The following is a 17,748-nucleotide window of genomic DNA, read 5'->3' on the forward strand; positions in this document are numbered from 1 at the left end:
CGTATGTGGCCCGCGGGCCGTAGTTTGCCCATGTCTGTTCTAAATACACACAAAAACAGGACGTTTCGTTCTGTCACCCAGGAACACATAAATGAAAAACAAGTACACACATGCCAATAATACACAACTTATTGATAATGTTGATATTATATATTTAGATATTAATGCTCTGACAAACTATCTCTCTCTATTATGATTATAATTTTGAGAGCGAGCGAATTGTCCGGCGCCGAAATGTCTGTCCGACAAACTGTCCAGCGACCAAACGTCCGGGGACGAAACGTTCAGGAACAAAACATCCGGGGACGAAACATCCTGGAAAGAAGTGTCCGTCGACCAAGTGTCCGTCGACCAAGTGTCCGTCGACCAAGTGTCTGTCGACAAAACGTCCGGGTACCGCCTAGCTTTATTAGCACAAAGCACACCAGATAAATAACGCCCGTTAAATACTAAAAAGGAAATAAAGGGCGAGAGATGGGGTGTGTATAACAACATTGCAGCATCTTTTTATTTTACTGTGATCGTGGGATGGTCTGGAGAGTTACATTAAGAAGACAAAGCACAACATAGATATTAAGGTGTAAAGTAGTGAAAATACTTTTAACATCAAAACAGGATTGTTTGGAAAAATACTTTTTCTACGAGTGCTGGAAAACGGGGTTCTCTATTGTCCATTGAGTGCTCCCGGTGGATCACCCTGGTACTGCTAAGGCCTCATACGGGGAAAAGTGTCACTGCCTTTGGATAGTTGTGTTTTTTTTTGTGTTATTTTTGATTTTTTTTCCAAGTGTTGTGCTGATTAGTTGTTCTCTTCTTGATCTTACTGTAGTTTTTCCCTCAGTCAATAATCTCACACAGTCTTGATTGCGCTGCCATTTTTCTTCCCGTATATTCTTTAACCGCCGGTCCTCAACTTGGTCTGGAGATAAACAAAAAGCAAATTTTATAATAAAATATTAACAGACGAGAGGAGAACAAGCAGGTTAGACGAGACAAATAGAAAATTGAGCAGAGATGGCGGCGGGGCATGAAAGGGGGAGGGGCCGGGTAGAGCCATTCAGGGACAACCCAAAGGGCAACGGATTTCATGTTTGTGATAAGTGCGACCATAAATCCCTGCACTGGTTGTCAATAATCATTTGAACTGGCCTGCTGTGGCTAAAGATGAACACTGCGTAGAAGGGAGGGATGGTGATGGAGAAATGGAGGATCCTGCTAGAAGGAAATCATCACAGAGAGTCATGGGATATAGCTGGTGGATTAAACAGGTTCAAGTCCGACATTATTGATCAATTCGTTAAAATGCCACTTGCTTACGCCGGTGGTTGGACGGTTGGTCGCCGGTGTTTAGGACGCCGGTCTTTTGGTGGCTGGGTCTTTTGGTCGCCGGTCTTTTGGTCGGCGGTCAAATGGTGACAGAGTTTACTGTTGAAATCAGCTCTCAAAATTATATTCATGAAAGAGAGTTTAATATTTAAGAGACAGAATTTAATATCTAAGTAATGTTTAATATCTAAATACTGTTTAATATGTAAGTACTGTTTAATATCTAAATACTGTTTAATATGTAAGTACTGTTTAATATGTAAGTACTGTTTAATATCAAAATACTGTTTAATATGTAAGTACTGTTTAATATGTAAGTACTGTTTAATATGTAAGTACTGTTTAATATCTAAGTACTGTTTAATATCTAAGTCCTGTTTAATATATAAGTACTGTTTAATATCTAAGTACTGTTTATTATCTAAGTCCTGTTTAATATCTAAGTCCTGTTTAATATCTAAGTACTGTTTAATATCTAAGTACTGTTTAAAATCTAAGTACTGTTTAATATCTAAGTAGTGTTTACTATATAAGTACTGTTTAATATCTAAGTACTGTTTAATATCTAAGTCCCGTTTAACATCTAAGTACTGTGTAATATCTAAGTACTGTTGAAAACAGTAGATATTTAGATATTAAACTCTCTCGAATAGAATTTTGAGGACTGGTTTCAACAGTACTTAGATATTAAACAGTACTTAGATATTAAACAGTACTTAGATATTAAACAGTACTTAGATATTAAACAGTACTTAGATATTAAACTCTCTCTCATGAATATCATTTTGAGAGCTGATTTCAACAGTAAACTCTGTCACCATTTGACCGGCGACCAAAAGACCGGCGACCAAGTGACCGGCGACCAAAAGACCCGCGACCAAAAGACCGGCGATCAAACGTCCAGTCACGGCTTACGGCAGTCTACAGCTAATGAGTAATTCCGCTTTCCTGCAAATTGGCCTTTGTTTGGTAACATGCTAAGTTGCCGATGACAAAGAGGACAAGACTATTGGGTCAGTCGACTTGAAAGGTCAATCGAACATGTTGGTTCTAATTATTGGACAGCGGGAGGAAAGTTTGTTCCTTTGAGCTGTAACTAATCTTGTTTTGTCTGCAATTTCCAGAAGCGGAAATTGAAGGATGCTCATTTTTTTTTCACTTTCCACACCATCTATTTATCGTCCAGAGAGTCTTAGCCAAGTCAATCGATGGGAGGAAGCAAGGTATTGTTGTTCAGTCTCCCATCCAACGAGCGCGTGTTTGTCCTTTCCAATTGTTCGGGAAGAGGCTAAAAGTCGACGGCATCGATAAGACAACAGCTTCAAGGTGCCAATTCTCCGTGACCAATTGGGACTCTTCTACGTTTTCATTCCGCCAATTAGAATTGACTGAGGCTGCCCGACACCTTTGGTCACCGGTCTTTTGGTCGCAGGTCAAATGAAATTAGATATTAAACCAGGCATGGGAAAACTACGGCCCGTGGGCCGGATGTGGCCCGCGAGCCGTAGTTTTCCCCTTTTAATCCGGCCCGCCGACGTTGTCCAAATAACGTTTTTTTTCCCCCCGAAGATGGCGCCGTCACGCGGAAGTCATTGGCAGTAGCTCTGTCCACTCTTATTTGTTTTTCGTGTTTTCCAGCCCCTCTATCTTTTATTTAAATTACATTTTAATATTCTTAATAGATTTCCTTTTACTTTAATGATGAGTATGTTAATACTTGAGTCCTTTTATTCTGTTTATGTTTCATATGTACAGTTAACGGATGCACTTTTTTTATATATATCGTATCTTGTGCTGACCCGGCCCATCAGTCAATGTGGCCCCCTGGCCCCAAAATTTGCCCACCCCTCTATCAAACAGTACTTCGATATTAAACTCTCTCTCATGAATATAATTTTGAGAGCTGGCTTTAACAGTAAACTCTCAGTCACATTTGACTGGCGACCAAAAGACCAGCGACCAAACATCCGAGCACCCTTTGTCGAGGTTATAGTGAGGAGGTACTTCAGCTATTAGTAAAACAGAAACGGGGCTTATCAGAAACGAAATCGAGGCATAAATTCGTCCCAAAATGTCCGATTCATTCGTCAACACCCTTGAGAGGAATGGCGCCTGAGCTAGTCTGTCTGCTTTGGACTTATTTGTGCAAGCTGCTGCTTCTTCATTGTCACACATGCAAAGCTTTAAGAGCACAAACATAGCTCCAGGGCGTGAGGCAGAGCGACAGAAGGGTCAAGGGAAGAAATGAAGTGGACAAGGGAAAGATAGGGAGCAAGGGCCACTCATGCGGCGGGAATACCCAATGAGGAAGCACGGCGGCGGCGGCAACGGCGGACGGAGATCGGGCCCAGAGATAAACTCGCCGAGGGGGAACGAGAGGAGAGGGGAAGAGCTTGCCTTTATCCCGCTTGCCCTTCGGCTGTCTTCGACTCACTGCTTGCTGTCTGGACGTGTTAAGTGCCGAATGCATTAGAAATGAGAGTGAGGACGATAGGAGATGGCGAGCGGGGCATTAAAGGCAGTGGAAGCGGGTCCGAATGTCATCAACGACTGCAGTGATAAGAGTAATTATAGGCGAGAAAAGCCTGCTGTTGTCCCGCCAGGCTCGGTCGGAAGAGTCTATTTTAAAATGGTGACAGAGTTTACCATGACCGGACGTTTGGTCGCCCAGTCTTTTGGTCACCAGACGTTTGGTCGCCCGGACGTTTGGTTGCCAGTCAAATGGTGACAGAGTTTACTGTGGAAAACAGCGCTCAAAAATATATTTATGAGAGAGAGTTTAATTTCTAAATATCTACTGTTGATTCATGAGAACTGTTAAAACCAGCTCTCAAAATTATATTTACGAGTGAGAGTTTAATATATAAGTACTGTTTTATATCTAAGTACTGTTTAATATCTAAGTACTGTTTAATATCTAAGTACTGTTTAATGTCTAAGTACTGTTTAATATCTAAGTACTGTTTAATATCTAAGTACTGTTTAATATCTAAGTACTGTTTAATATCTAAGTACTGTTTAATATCTAAATACATTTTAATATCTAAGTTTATTTGACCGGCGACCAAAAGACCAGCGACCAAACGTCCGGTCACGTTAGAGGAGTCAGCCCTGCGAGTTTTATTTCAGATTGAAGAATAAAGGTCAAAGCAAAGCGGCCCAATTGGAGTGGAAAGTCCCCTTCGGCTCATGGGCGGTGTCAGAAAGGAACCGTTTGATATTCGTACGCCAGTGTGATAAAGCGGTGTAAAACATCGCAATGGTGGCGACCGTTATCAGCATGGTTCCTTCTTCCGTTTTTCTTCATATCTAAGCTTTTTTTTTGCCAAAGTGACTCTTTGGCACTTAATGACTTGAGAAACAAGTCAGATAAAGCTCAGACAAGAACGAGTGTGTTTGGCGATTGCCATGGGGCGATAAACACGGGGCCAAATTACCATATCGTCGGCAGGCTGGTTTCACAACAATTTACAAAATGGTGTAACGGCACCCTGACGAGGCTACAGGTTGCTGCTGCTAAAACGCATTGCGCCCACGGCATGAATAAAACATCCTTGCAATTTACATGATGCCAAGCTTAAAAACCTGCTCGCATGTGACTTTCATATCTAATACTAATGCCTGTGAGCCTATGCGGGAGCCGTTCACCTCATTTGCTGTAAAAACAATAAAATTGCAAAAGAGAAAAAAAAAAATCTAATAAAAAAAATCCTTCTTGGATGTAAATCACTCTTTTTTTGGAAGGCAACTCTTGGTAAGTGCGCGGAAATCAGGTTAGTATCCACCTGAGTGACTTTAGTACGACTGCATTTTAACCTGACACGAAGGGAAGAGACTTATGCGGAGAGGAATGGCGTCCAAGTGAAATGGCATTAAAAACACACAGGGGTAGCCATACATGTCGGCAGGTGTTAGGGAAACAAGGCATTAGAACTAGGTTTTCTTTAGGGACTCAAAAACACATGGAAATTATACTGCATGGTGGCATCTGAGGTTATAAGGTGAAGGGGACAGTTGTTTAGTAGGTACATTTTTGAAATATTTAGCTTTTGCATACCTGTCAAGGTGCTCGGACGTTTGGTCTCCGGTCTTTTGGTAGCCGGTCTTTTGGTTGCCGGTCAAATGGCGACAGAGAGTTTACTGTTAAAACCAGCCCCCAAAATTATATTCATGAGAGAGTTTAATATCTAAGAGAGAGAGAGAGTTTAATATCTAAGAGAGAGAGTTTAATATCTAACAGAGAGAGTTTAATATCTAAGAACTGTTTAATATCTAAGTACTGTTTAATATATAAGTACTGTTTAATATCTAAGTACTGTAAACATATCCAAGTACTGTAAATATATCTAAGTACTGTAAATATATCTAAGTACTGTTTAATATCTAAGTACTGTTTAATATCTAAGTACTGTTTAATATCTAAGTACTGTTTAATATCTAAGTACTGTTTAATATCTAAGTACTGTTTAATATCTAAGTACTGTTTAATATCTAAGTACTGTTTAATATCTAAGTACTGTTTAGTATCTAAGTACTGTTGAAAACAGTAGATATTTAGATATTCAAGAGATAGATATTCTTTAGATATTCTCTCTCTTGAATATAATTTTGTGAGCTCGTTTCAACTTGTACTTAGATAAATTACAGTACTTAAATATTAAACAGTATTTAGATATTAAACTCCCTGTCTTACATATTAAACTATCTCTCTTAGATATTAAACACTCATGAATATAATTTTGAGAGCTGGTTTTAACAAAAAACTATCTTCGACAATTTGACCGGCGACCAAACGTCCGGTCACGACCTGTAAACCTCGGCCAACCCCTTATGAATGATTGTAATTCCGCTATTAAGTGAAAATAAACCATACAAATGCAACGAGCCACATATTTACTCAAATGAGACTAAAAGTCTAAAATGTTCGCCAAAGTGGACGTAGTAGCGCCCAATCAGTCGGTGTGCCTTTTGTATGCACTAAATTCAAGATTCTGTTGTTGTCACTGTATGGCGCTGACAGCTTGACTGTTTTGGTACATTGCTTGCTGACGTGCTATTTCTATATAGTGAAAAACATACTTAAAAGAAATCCCGTACAAAAGTTGTTATATGGCGTTATACAACTTGAAATATATTGAAAAGAAGTATAAAATATGGGAAAAACGTATACCTTGACAGGTATGCTTTTAAACTCATTGGCTATTATTGATAGCAATAGGCGTCCAATCCATTTTGTCTGGGAGAGGCTAACACATACCTGTCAACTTGTACGTTTTATACGTATTTTATACGTTTTTTTTACCATTTCAAATCATGTACGCCGTACACCGACTTCTGTACGGGGATTTTTTTTTTTAAATCACCAATATTTATGAAAACCGATCTCAACAAGACCGTTTTGGCTAAAATCCAGATAGTCTCGTAGGCTGGTAGCCAACGACGCTATTGTCATCGATCGTTACTATTGTCACGGTATACCAGCAAAAATGATCCACAATCGTATGTATTTTTTTTTAGTGGTGCGTACGGCAATATCGATTTAAGGATGACATGCGCATGCGTAGATATACATAGAGTAAATTTCGTGGAAGCAAGCATGGAGGAGCCACATAGTAAGAAACGAGTTACCGCGAGTAAACATGCGTCGTACGGTGTTTGTAAGGTTTTTTGGGGGTTTGTATGGGGAATAATTATCATTTATAAGGGCAGTTATCGGCAGAGGTCGACAGGTATGCTAACATTTCCCAGCCAAAACAGATTGAACGTCTATCCGCGTCAGTGACATTTGAACAATTCAACGGTTTACTAAATTCTCACAGGGTGAAGTGTAGAAAACTTACATGTCGTCTGTTTTGAAAGCTGCATTCTTATTCATCTTTTCAAACAAAACAAGCGAGTTATTTTCAGCATGGCAACAGAATATTACCACGTGCAAAGCCAGCCACTCTACGGATTTCAACAAGCAGACACCATGTGGAATATGTGGGGAGGAATAAAACACGGTGTTATTCCGCATCCAAAGCTCTCACCTGTTTAGTATTGTTGACACACTGCAGGTACATGGCTGCAATGTTGGAGCACAGGAGAGTTTTGCCAGCGTTTTCTTTGTAGCACGCCAAGATCTGGCCCTGCAAGTCGGTGCATACCGGAAATGTCTCGTAGCGCCTGTGAAAAAGACAGAAAGCCATGTAATTAGGGAACTGAAGATAAAAAAAAAAATGCCAAAGAGGTGCTGATGGGATGTGAAAATGAGAATACATACAGTCATCAGCATCTGGGGTGTTTTACTGACTGGGTAGCTCTCATTGTGATTGATGTCGAATCGATTTTAATTGTTTGGAATGCCGGTGAATGATGACGATCTAGTGCTATTGACGGTGAAAATTGATTTTGAGGCCTGTGACCAAGAGGAACGACAGGCCGTTGGTGCTCGGACGTTTGGTCGCGGGTCTTTTTGTCACCGGTCTTTTGGTCCCACTTGGCTGCCGGTCAAATTGTGACAGAGAGTTTACTGTTGAAATCAGCTCTCAAAATTAGATTCATGAAAGAGAGTTTAACATCTAAGAGACTTTAATATCCAAGTACTGTTTAATATCGAAGTACTGTTTAATATCTAAGTACTGTCTAATATCTAAGTACTGTTTAATATCTAAGTACTGTTTAATATCTAAGTACTGTCTAATATCTAAGTACTGTTAAATATCTAAGTACTGTCTAATATCTAAGTCCTGTTTAATATCTAAGTACTGTTTAATATCTAAGTACTGTATAATATCTAAGTCCTGTTTAATATCTAAGTACTGTTTAATATCTAAGTACTGTAGAAAACAATAGATATTTCGATATTAAACTCTCTCTCATGAATATAATTTTGAGAGCTGGTTTTAACAGTATTTAGATATCCAACAGTACTAGGATATTAAAATTGCTCTCTTAGATATTAAACTCTTTTTCATGAATATAATTTTGAGAGCTAGTTTCAACAGTATTTAGATATTCAACAGTACTTAGATATTAAAGTTGCTCTCTTAGGTATTAAACTCTCTCATGAATATAATTTTGAGAGCTGGTTTCAACAGTAAACTCTCTGTCATCATTTGACCGACGACCAAAAGACCGGTCACGCAGGCCTCGCTGTCAAAATGGAGCAGATGTCCATCACCTCAATGGTAGCAAATTTGAGGGACACCACGCTGCTCATTGAGTACTACTTCAGCCCATGGTAAGAAGACCCTTAAGCCTCAATAAATTCTGCTATCATTACAGTAAAAAAAACCCCAAAGTATGAATGAGCATTCCAAAGAATTGCGGAATTCACAGAAAAAAATAGACCATTTTAAAGAAGGACAAGGCAAGATGTTAAATAAATGACTTCAGCCTCAAGGAAGAAAGAACCATCGCTATCTTGAGAGCACATTGGAGAGTCCAGTGTAAAAATCAATGTATTGTATTTTTTCAAAACACCAATAGAAAGGATTTGAATTACAGCAGCAGTAACGCTTTGGCAAAATGACTCGTTAGTGGGTTTTTTAGCAACCTAAAAAGGGGGTGTAGTAAAATTTGAGTGCAAAGCATCTTTTTTCAAGACAAGCCATCGCCCACTCAATACACTAACTGCATCCCCAAGGCCTACTGTGTCCAAACTGGAATTTTCCAGATGCCAAGGCTCCCTTTATGCTACGCTCGACTTCAGCATGGCGCGTCAGTGTCCTACGTTTAAATGCTTTTGTCTGACGCTTCATATAGCCCATAAAGATCTGTAACGACGACACGTAGCACGTGAGGGCTATTATGCTAATAGCGGCGTCATCATTTTATTCACGCCAGTGCCCAGGAAACTCCATCGTTTGCACTAAAACGTCCATGAAAGGTCTTTTTGTGGGACATCAGCCACTCGGAGCCGGGTCTCCCCCCACCTGTCGTCACAATCAGATGTTTCAGTCGCCCCCTCCTCATGGGGAGAGAAATGATCCCCCCGTTAGATGCAAAGCTGGGGATTGCTGAAACGACAGGTCATTACCCAGGGTGCAATGCAGCAGGAAACGGATGCGCTTGGCTTGAATATCATGGCATTGGTTTGGAACGTCCTTGCCTTTGCGGGTAATCGCTGCGTAGCCGTCAAAGGGTCACACGGGAATGGAAAAAGGAGGCGTAATCCGGGTGTAATGATAGGTGTCATTTGGGTCTAACGTGGTTTTGTTAGAAATCCTGAATCCAAATACACCTATACGGTCGCCGGACTTTTGGTCCCTTTTTGGTCTCTTTTTGTCGCCGGTCTTTTGGTCCCTTTTAGTCGCCGGTCTTTTGGTCGCCGGTCTTTTGGTCGCCGGTCTTTTGGTCGCCGGTCTTTTGGTCGCCGGTCTTTTGGTCGCCGGTCTTTTGGTCGCCGGTCTTTTGGTCGCCGGTCTTTTGGTCGCCGGTCTTTTGGTCGCCGGTCTTTTGGTCGCCGGTCTTTTGGTCGCCGGTCCTTTGGTCGCAGGACGTTTGGTCGCAGGACGTTTGGTCGCCGGTCTTTTTGTCGCCGGCCTTTTGGTCGCCGGCCTTTTGGTCGCCGGCCTTTTGGTCGCCGGTCAAATGGTGCCAGAGAGTTTACTGTTGAAACCAGCTCTCATAATTATATTCATGAGAGAGACTTTAATATCTAAGAGAGTTTAATATCTAAGAGAGTTTAATATCTGAGTACTGTTTAATTTCTAAGTACTTTTTAATATCTAAGTACTGTTTAATATCTAAGTACTGTTGAAAACAATGGATATTTAGATATTAAACTCTCAGGAATATAATTTTGAGAGCAGTTGTCAACATTACTTAGATATTAAACAGTACTTAGATATTAAACAGCACTTAGGTAATAAACATTACTTAGATATTAAACTCTCTCATGAATATAATTTGAGAGTTGGTTTCATATGTAAACTCTCTGTCACCAAAAGACCGGCGGCCAAAAGACCGGCGACCAAACGTCATGTCACGTACGTACACAATGTTTCCGGATCAGGGCAATGAAGAACAGATATCTGTGCACCCTTGCTCGTATGGATCTTGGCACTCATTCATTACGCCGCCTGTTGGCACGGACCGAGTCGAGATGAAGCGCTAATTACTTTCTGAGGCGTCCGTGCTAATGCCAGGTGCATCCCGCTGATACAAAGCACAGTGTTTATCACCAGTAATAGACTCTTAATGGAGAGAAAAGGGACGGAGAATGAAGAGATGCATTTTTTTTTGTTTTGTGCTGGCTCCAGAGTAAATTTTGCTTAAATTAATCTTGGCGACAAGAGCACCGCGACGCATACAATCCAATATCATCTATTATAAAATGAACAGAAAAGTAGAAGCTAGGCCAAGAAAACTACGTCCCGCGGGCCACATACAGCCCGTTAGGCTTTTTAATCTGGTCCGCCGATGTTGTCCAAATATTTTTTTTTACCCAAGATGGCGCCGTCACGCGGAAGCCAGTGGCAGTAGCTCTATCCACTCTTATTTGTTTTTTATGTTTTTCTAGCTTTTTTTAAATTACATTTTAATATTTCTTAATACATTCCTTTTTACTATACTTTGTACTTTATACTTTTTATTTTACTTTGTAGTATAAACTTTTTACTTTACTTTGTACTTTTTTACTTTACTTTGTAGTATAAACTTTTTACTTTACTTTGTACTTTTTTACTTTACTTTGTACTTTTTATTTTACTTTATACTTTAGTTGGTATTTTATACTTTAGTTGGTACTTTATACTTTAGTTGGTATTTTATACTTTAGTCGGTACTTTAAACTTTAGTTGTTACTTTACACTTTACTTTGTACTTTTTACTTTACACTTTACTTTGTACTTTTTACTTTATACTTTACTTTGTACTTTACTTTGTACTGTATGCTTTACTTTATACTTTACTTCATACTTTACTTTGTACTTTATACATTTAATTTCACTTTGTACTTTATACGTTTTATTTCACTTTGTACTTTATACGTTTTATTTCACTTTGTACTTTATACGTTTTATTTCACTTTGTACTTTATACGATTTATTTCACTTTGTACTTTATACGTTTTATTTCACTTTGTACTTTATACGTTTTATTTCACTTTGTACTTTATACGATTTATTTCACTTTGTACTTTATACGTTTTATTTCACTTTGTACTTTATACGTTTTATTTCACTTTGTACTTTATATTTTTTACTTGAATGATGAGTATGTTCATACTTTAGTCCTTTTTTTCTGTTTGTTTCGTATGTACTGTTAACGGATGCACTTTTTTATATGTATCATATCTTGTGCTGACCCGGCCCATCTGTCAAATTTTTAAAGTCAATGTGGCCCCCGGGACCAAAAGTTTGCCCACCCCTGGGTTACACTCAAGTCCACTGAGAAAAGGTTTATTCGTTGATTGGAAGCCAAAGAAGGGTACGGGTTGCCTTATTTGGCTGCTAATCAACTAAACTCAAACACAACGCTAACATCGGTCACTGCCAATTGATGTAATTGTATGCTCGCTCTACCTTTGCAAGGTTATAGAAGACTTTTCAATCTCTGCATCGGCTGTAAGACCTGCATATTGATCGCAATATGTCCGCCACTCTCCATCAATAAGTCGCTTAGTCGTGCGAGTAGAGCGAGTATTTCCCCGCCATGCCAATGTGCTGACGTCGGTTTAATGTAGTCATGGACACCTTGAGGAAGCAGACATTTTGAAAGGAAGCGAGCAGGTAATCTGTCGCTGCTAATTGCATGCTAGTGAGCAACTCTGCTCCCCCTTTCGACCTTCTATGCTCTTTTTCTCAGCGTTTTCTTCTCCTCAAGCCCAATTCCATCTTTTGCCCGGCCTTCATTGTATTGGCCTAGCCTTTTTTTGGCTACTTCAGCATCTCGCCGTGGCCTCTGTGCTCTCACGGCTTTGTGATTTATGACACGGCTCTGCGAATGTGTAATGTGGATATCTGCAGTGAAGCAGCCTCCTCCCCTCTTTGTCGCTTTGACTGCTTCTATCAGTGCATCAAGGCAAGAAAGACTCACTGTGTTTGTGTGCTTTTACTGCCGCTGATTGGGTGAAATATACTATCGCTGGGTAACCAACATCTAAACTTTTCAGCCGGGGGGCCACATTGACTTTAAAAAATTGACAGATGGGCCGGGTCAGCACAAGATACGATACATATAAAAAAAGTGCATCCGTTAATAGTACATATGAAACATAAACAGAAAAAAATGGACTCAATTGTAAACATACTCTTCACTCATCATTCGGGGCAAAAGTATAAAGTACAAAGTCAAGTCAAAAGTAATGTATTAAGAAATATTAAAATGTCATTTAAAAAAAGATAGAGGGGCTGTAAAACACGAAAAACAAATAAGAGTGGACACAGCTACTGCCACTGGCTTCCCCGTGATGACGCCATCTTGGGAAAAAAAATATATTATTTGGACAACGTCGGCTGGCCGGATTAAAAAACCTAGCGGGACGCATGTGAACCGCAGGCCGTAGTTTGCCCATTGCTGGTGTAACCCTTCATTCATCAAACTTGGTAGCCATTCTAACAAATTTAAAATTTGGAAACTTAGTATTGAACACATTATTGCAGCATAGTCTTGTTTTCTATGTTGCAGTTGAAACCTCAAAATTGAACTGATGTACAAAAGCAGATTTGTTGAATTTTGGGATGCAAAAGGACAGTTTCAAAAAAAAAAATCTTCCTAAAATTAATCAGAAAAAAAAGTTTGATTAGATAGTAATTCTGATATTTTGTACCAATTCCATATTGTTTTTTGAGGTTATTCCAAGGCAGACCTTGAAATGTTAGGCTATCAATGAACTGCCACAATAGGCTAAATTTCAATCCATTTGGAATCAAATCAATTATTTGCTCCAATAAAGATGCACACCTGTTAAACAAGCTCAAAATTGGTGCTTTGTTCAAGTTTGGAGCTCTCTAGTCCTCTACCAAATTGCCTTCCAATCAGCACGATGTCTATTCATCATAATTTGGGCCTACTTATGGGTTTACAAGGTTAAGAGGAGGTTACCGGTCGCCCCTTTAAAAGGCTCTCATGTTCTCTACTGTTAAGGCAAGTGTCACAAGCACGGGGGAAAGATAAATATAAACGATGCAGTTAGAGAGAAAAATGAAACGGTCCATTTTTCCAAGCAGACCCGAGTGACCCCGGCATTGAATCGATCAGAGTGGATGGAGAGAAAATCAAAAAAAGGCCTCCGAAAAAGCCAAAAAGGTGAGGAGTCTACATGAATGAAGAGGGAGAGCTTCTGGCATCTTTTCAAGCCTTTATTGGCTTCTGATACTTGGCTGACCACGGTTGCCCGGGAAACTAAATTAGGCACGGGCCTTGGAAGATAACATTAAGATAAAATGACAAAGTCGCTTGGCAATTGCTTGTTCATTTTGTATCAGTTTTTGTAAGTATTGAAACATCGTTGTCATAAGAAACTTGTTACGATCTCGCCGCGTAGTGCGACGCGATCGTAGGGTAAGTTGAACCCAGATGCAGAGTCACCGAAGTAAATGGAAAGGTGAGGCAGATCTGTAGCTCTTGTAGGTTGATTTAATAAACGGGGTAACATAACTTAAACAACTTGGCTTGACCACTCATTACAAACGAAAAGAACATGCGGCGTGGCGTCAAATGGAAACAGCAATTACTACGAGGATTAACAGGAAACGAAACCAGAACTAACCCAGAACGATCCGACAGCGTCCACAGAAAATCATAATGCTTAAATACCAAAAATAATCTAATCACGTAATTAGTGACAGCTGATAGTTATCGTGACGTCATGCCAGGAAAGGCAATCCAACCACTCCTGACAAAACTTGGCCGGAGTTTGGTTGGAACATGGAGATTTGACATTGATTAACCCAGAGATAGGCAAACTACGGCCCGTGGGCCACATCCGGGCCGCGAGGCGTTTTAATCCGGCCCACTGACATTGTCCAAATAATGTATTTGTTTCTTTTCCCCAAGATGGCGGCGTTGCACGGAAGCCAGTGGCAGTAGCTCTGTCCACTCTCATTTGTTTTTCGTGTTTTACAACCCCTCTATTCTTTTAAATGACATTTTTATATTTCTTAATACATTCCTTTTTACTTGACTGTGTACTTTATACTTGAATGATGAGTGATGAGTATGTTAATACTTTAGTCCTTTTTGTTTGTTTGTTTCATATGTACTGTTAACGGATGCACTTTTTTTATATGTATCGTATCTTGTGCTGAGTCGGCCCATCTGTCAAATTTTTTAAGTCAATGTGGCCCCTGGCCCTAAAAGTTAGCCCACCCCTGGATTAACCGGACTTCGCCCTTGGTCGTTGCCTTGGAGACCTGCCACTGATTAATCAAACTTTGCCCAGAGTTTAGTCATTGTCATAGAAACCATACTATGCCCTGTTTTCCTATATAGAAATTGACCCACTGTTAATTCAGAGAGAGTTGTAAGGACAACAGAATGTGAGCGGTTCATAGCTGTTTGAGCTTTCTCCCCATTCTGCAATCTGGTAATAAACCTATTTCCTATTAAATTGATCTCACTCTTTCTTAAACTGCTCCTGAAGTTGTATTTCTGATCCATCCGCCTCACCTGATGGCCACACAGGCCCATTTTCCCCTCAACTACAAAATGAACTTGTGCCATCTTGACTAATGAGTTTGCTGTTTTTTGCTTCATAATCAACAACTAATTGCTTTGCTCATTTTGTAGGCATGGCTATTTGTCATTTAAACTAATAGCAGCACTTGCCAAGAAAGCAAAAGCCCTGGCTTAACACCTTATTTACATTTTGCATGGTACTTTTTTTTACTAATTTGGCAGCTTTTGGCTACTTCCTGAAGTCAGAAAGTGAAGCAATAAAAGAGGTCCCAAAGGATTCGGATTTATGCACACTAAATGCTGAGTAGATGGAATATTGTTGGATCAAAATATGTAAGCTGTCTACTCCTAATTCAAACCTTTCCTCATAAACTCCACACAAACACGTTTTTTTGCATTGCTAGCCCAAACTGGTGCTCGGACGTTTGGTCGCTGGTCTTTTGGTCGCTGGTCTTTTGATCGCTGGTCTTTTGGTTGCCGGTCTTTTGGTCGCCGGTCTTTTGGTCACCGGTCTTTGGGTCGCAGGTCAAATGGTGACAGAGAATTTACTGTTGAAACCAGCTCTCAAAATTATATTCATGAGAGAGTTTAATATCTAAGTACTGTTTAATATCTACGTACTGTTTAATATCTACGTACTGTTTAATATCTATGTACTGTTTAATATCCAAATACTGTTTAACATCTAAATACTGCTTAATATCTAAGTACTGTTTAATATCTAAGTACTGTTTAATATCTAAGTACTGTTTAATATCTAAGTACTGTTTAATATCCAAATACTGTTTAACATCTAAGTACTGCTTAATATCTAAGTACTGTTTAATATCTAAGTACTGTTTAATATCTAAGTACTGTTTAATATCTAAGTACTGTTTAATATCTAAGTACTGTTTAATATCTAAGCACTGTTTTATATCTAAGTACTGTTTAATATCTAAGTACTGTTTAATATCTAAGCACTGTTTAATATCCAAGTACATTTAATGGGCGATCAAAAGGGACCAAAAGACCGGCGACCAAACGTCCGGTGACCAATAGACCGGCAACCAAATGTCTGGTCACGGCCCAAACTCCACTTAAGTAAATTTCACAACTTCATCCTATTATGAGGATTCCTCAGAAACGCCGTGGGCACTTTATATTCACCTTGAAATAAAATAAAGACTGTGTCTATGGCTATTGTCAACAGGATTAAAAAAACTAAAGAGAATAAAAGGCGCAAAGAGCTTTTCAAGGGAAAGCATTAAATAAACAATAGACAAAGTAACTTTTTCTAGCCTGCAGGGAAGGGGATGAGCGACAGCCAAGTGACAAACAAAAATGAGCTCCCATTCTCCGTGGCCAACCGGGAAATGTTACACACATACATAATCAGTTGCAAACACAAAAGCCTAACAATACGGCCTGATCTCCACGTAAATGCTTACATCAAGGTATGTCTAACAAAACGTTACAGCTGCTATTCATTCCTCACCATTCGTGGCGACAATTCAGCTGGGAGTCGGGTTAAAGTGAGCAAAGACGCCCTACCGAAAGGTTAGCGCTGACAGGGAAGCTTAGGATCCCGTTTTCTTTCAGCGCTTTGCATAATCTCACATCTTTCACGTTCCGCCGTGGCTGGCAGTTGGGCCCTTCGGGACGCCGCGTCCGGTGCCTGGGCCGTGCACGCACCCTACCGTACGTGCCACGCGGGAAAGGTCACGTATTGAAACGCCGGACGATGTGATAAAACATCAGCCCGAGAAAAAAACGAACCAGCGACCAACATGGCGTTTAAGTCAGGGAAGCGACGGCGCTTATCTACTGTCAGAGAGCAGGTGAATGGTAAAAATGGTGTGACGAATTTACTGTGTTGTTACGTGATTTTTTTTGTTGTAAAATGGAACCTCGACATAAGAGACATTGAGATACGAGTAAAATTTTAGGCAAATATTTATCTCGAGACAAATTGTGATATACAAGCAGACAGCGGAGGCGAGAGGCCGTGACCGGACGTTTGGTCGCCGGTCTATTGGTGGCCGGTCTTTTGGTGGCCGGTCTTTTGGTGGCCGGTCTTTTGGTGGCCGGTCTTTTGGTGGCCGGTCTTTTGGTGGCCGGTCTTTTGGTGGCCGGTCTTTTGGTGGCCGGTCTTTTGGTCGCAGGTCTTTTGATCACCGGTCAAATGTTGAAAAAGAGTTTACTGTTTAAACCAGCTCTCAAAATTATATCTAAGAGAGAGAGCATAATATCTAAGAGAGAGTTTAATATCTTAGTACCGTTTAATATCTAAGTACATTTGACTGGCGACCAAAAGACCGGCGACCAAAAGACCGGCGACCAAAAGACCGGCGACCAAAAGACCGGCGACCAAAAGACCGGCGACCAAAAGACCGGCGACCAAAAGACCGGCGACCAAATGACCGGCGACCAAAACACCGGCGACCAAAAGACCGGCGACCAAAACACCGGCGACCAAAAGACCGGCGACCAAAAGACCGGCGACCAAAAGACCGGCGACCAAAAGACCGGCGACCAAAAGACCGGCGACCAAAAGACCGGCGACCAAAAGACCGGCGACCAAAAGACCGGCGACCAAATGACCGGCGACCAAAACACCGGCGACCAAAAGACCGGCGACCAAAACACCGGCGACCAAAAGACCGGCGACCAAAAGACCGGCGACCAAAAGACCGGCGACCAAAAGACCGGCGACCAAAAGACCGGCGACCAAAACACCGGCGATGTTAATAGATCACGTATTAGAACAAATAAAACTTTTTTTCCAATCCAATATCCTGTTTTTGATGTTTTTTCAGAGTTGGAAGGAATTAATTT

The 17,748-nt window shown here is 40.4% G+C and overlaps 1 protein-coding gene across 6 annotated transcripts in view; it reads right to left on the reverse strand.

Moving 5' to 3' along the window:
- Positions 1 to 480: 480 nt before the first annotated feature.
- chchd3a (coiled-coil-helix-coiled-coil-helix domain containing 3a) overlaps positions 481 to 17,748 on the reverse strand; it is a 63,047-nt gene continuing 45,779 nt past the window's right edge. For 5 of the 6 annotated variants that reach the window (XM_077710055.1, XM_077710054.1, XM_077710051.1 and 2 more), the window contains 3 exons: positions 7,356 to 7,491; positions 7,167 to 7,201; positions 481 to 919 (listed from right to left, as the gene is read on the reverse strand). In XM_077710055.1, coding sequence (XP_077566181.1) covers positions 910 to 919; positions 7,167 to 7,201; positions 7,356 to 7,491 — 181 coding nt within the window. In that variant the 3' untranslated portion in view covers positions 481 to 909. The remainder of the gene's footprint in view (positions 920 to 7,166; positions 7,202 to 7,355; positions 7,492 to 17,748) is intronic. The other variant, XM_077710052.1, reaches the window with a different exon arrangement.

Source organism: Stigmatopora nigra, chromosome 23 (genome assembly GCF_051989575.1).
Source record: "Stigmatopora nigra isolate UIUO_SnigA chromosome 23, RoL_Snig_1.1, whole genome shotgun sequence".
Classification (NCBI taxonomy): domain Eukaryota; kingdom Metazoa; phylum Chordata; class Actinopteri; order Syngnathiformes; family Syngnathidae; genus Stigmatopora; species Stigmatopora nigra.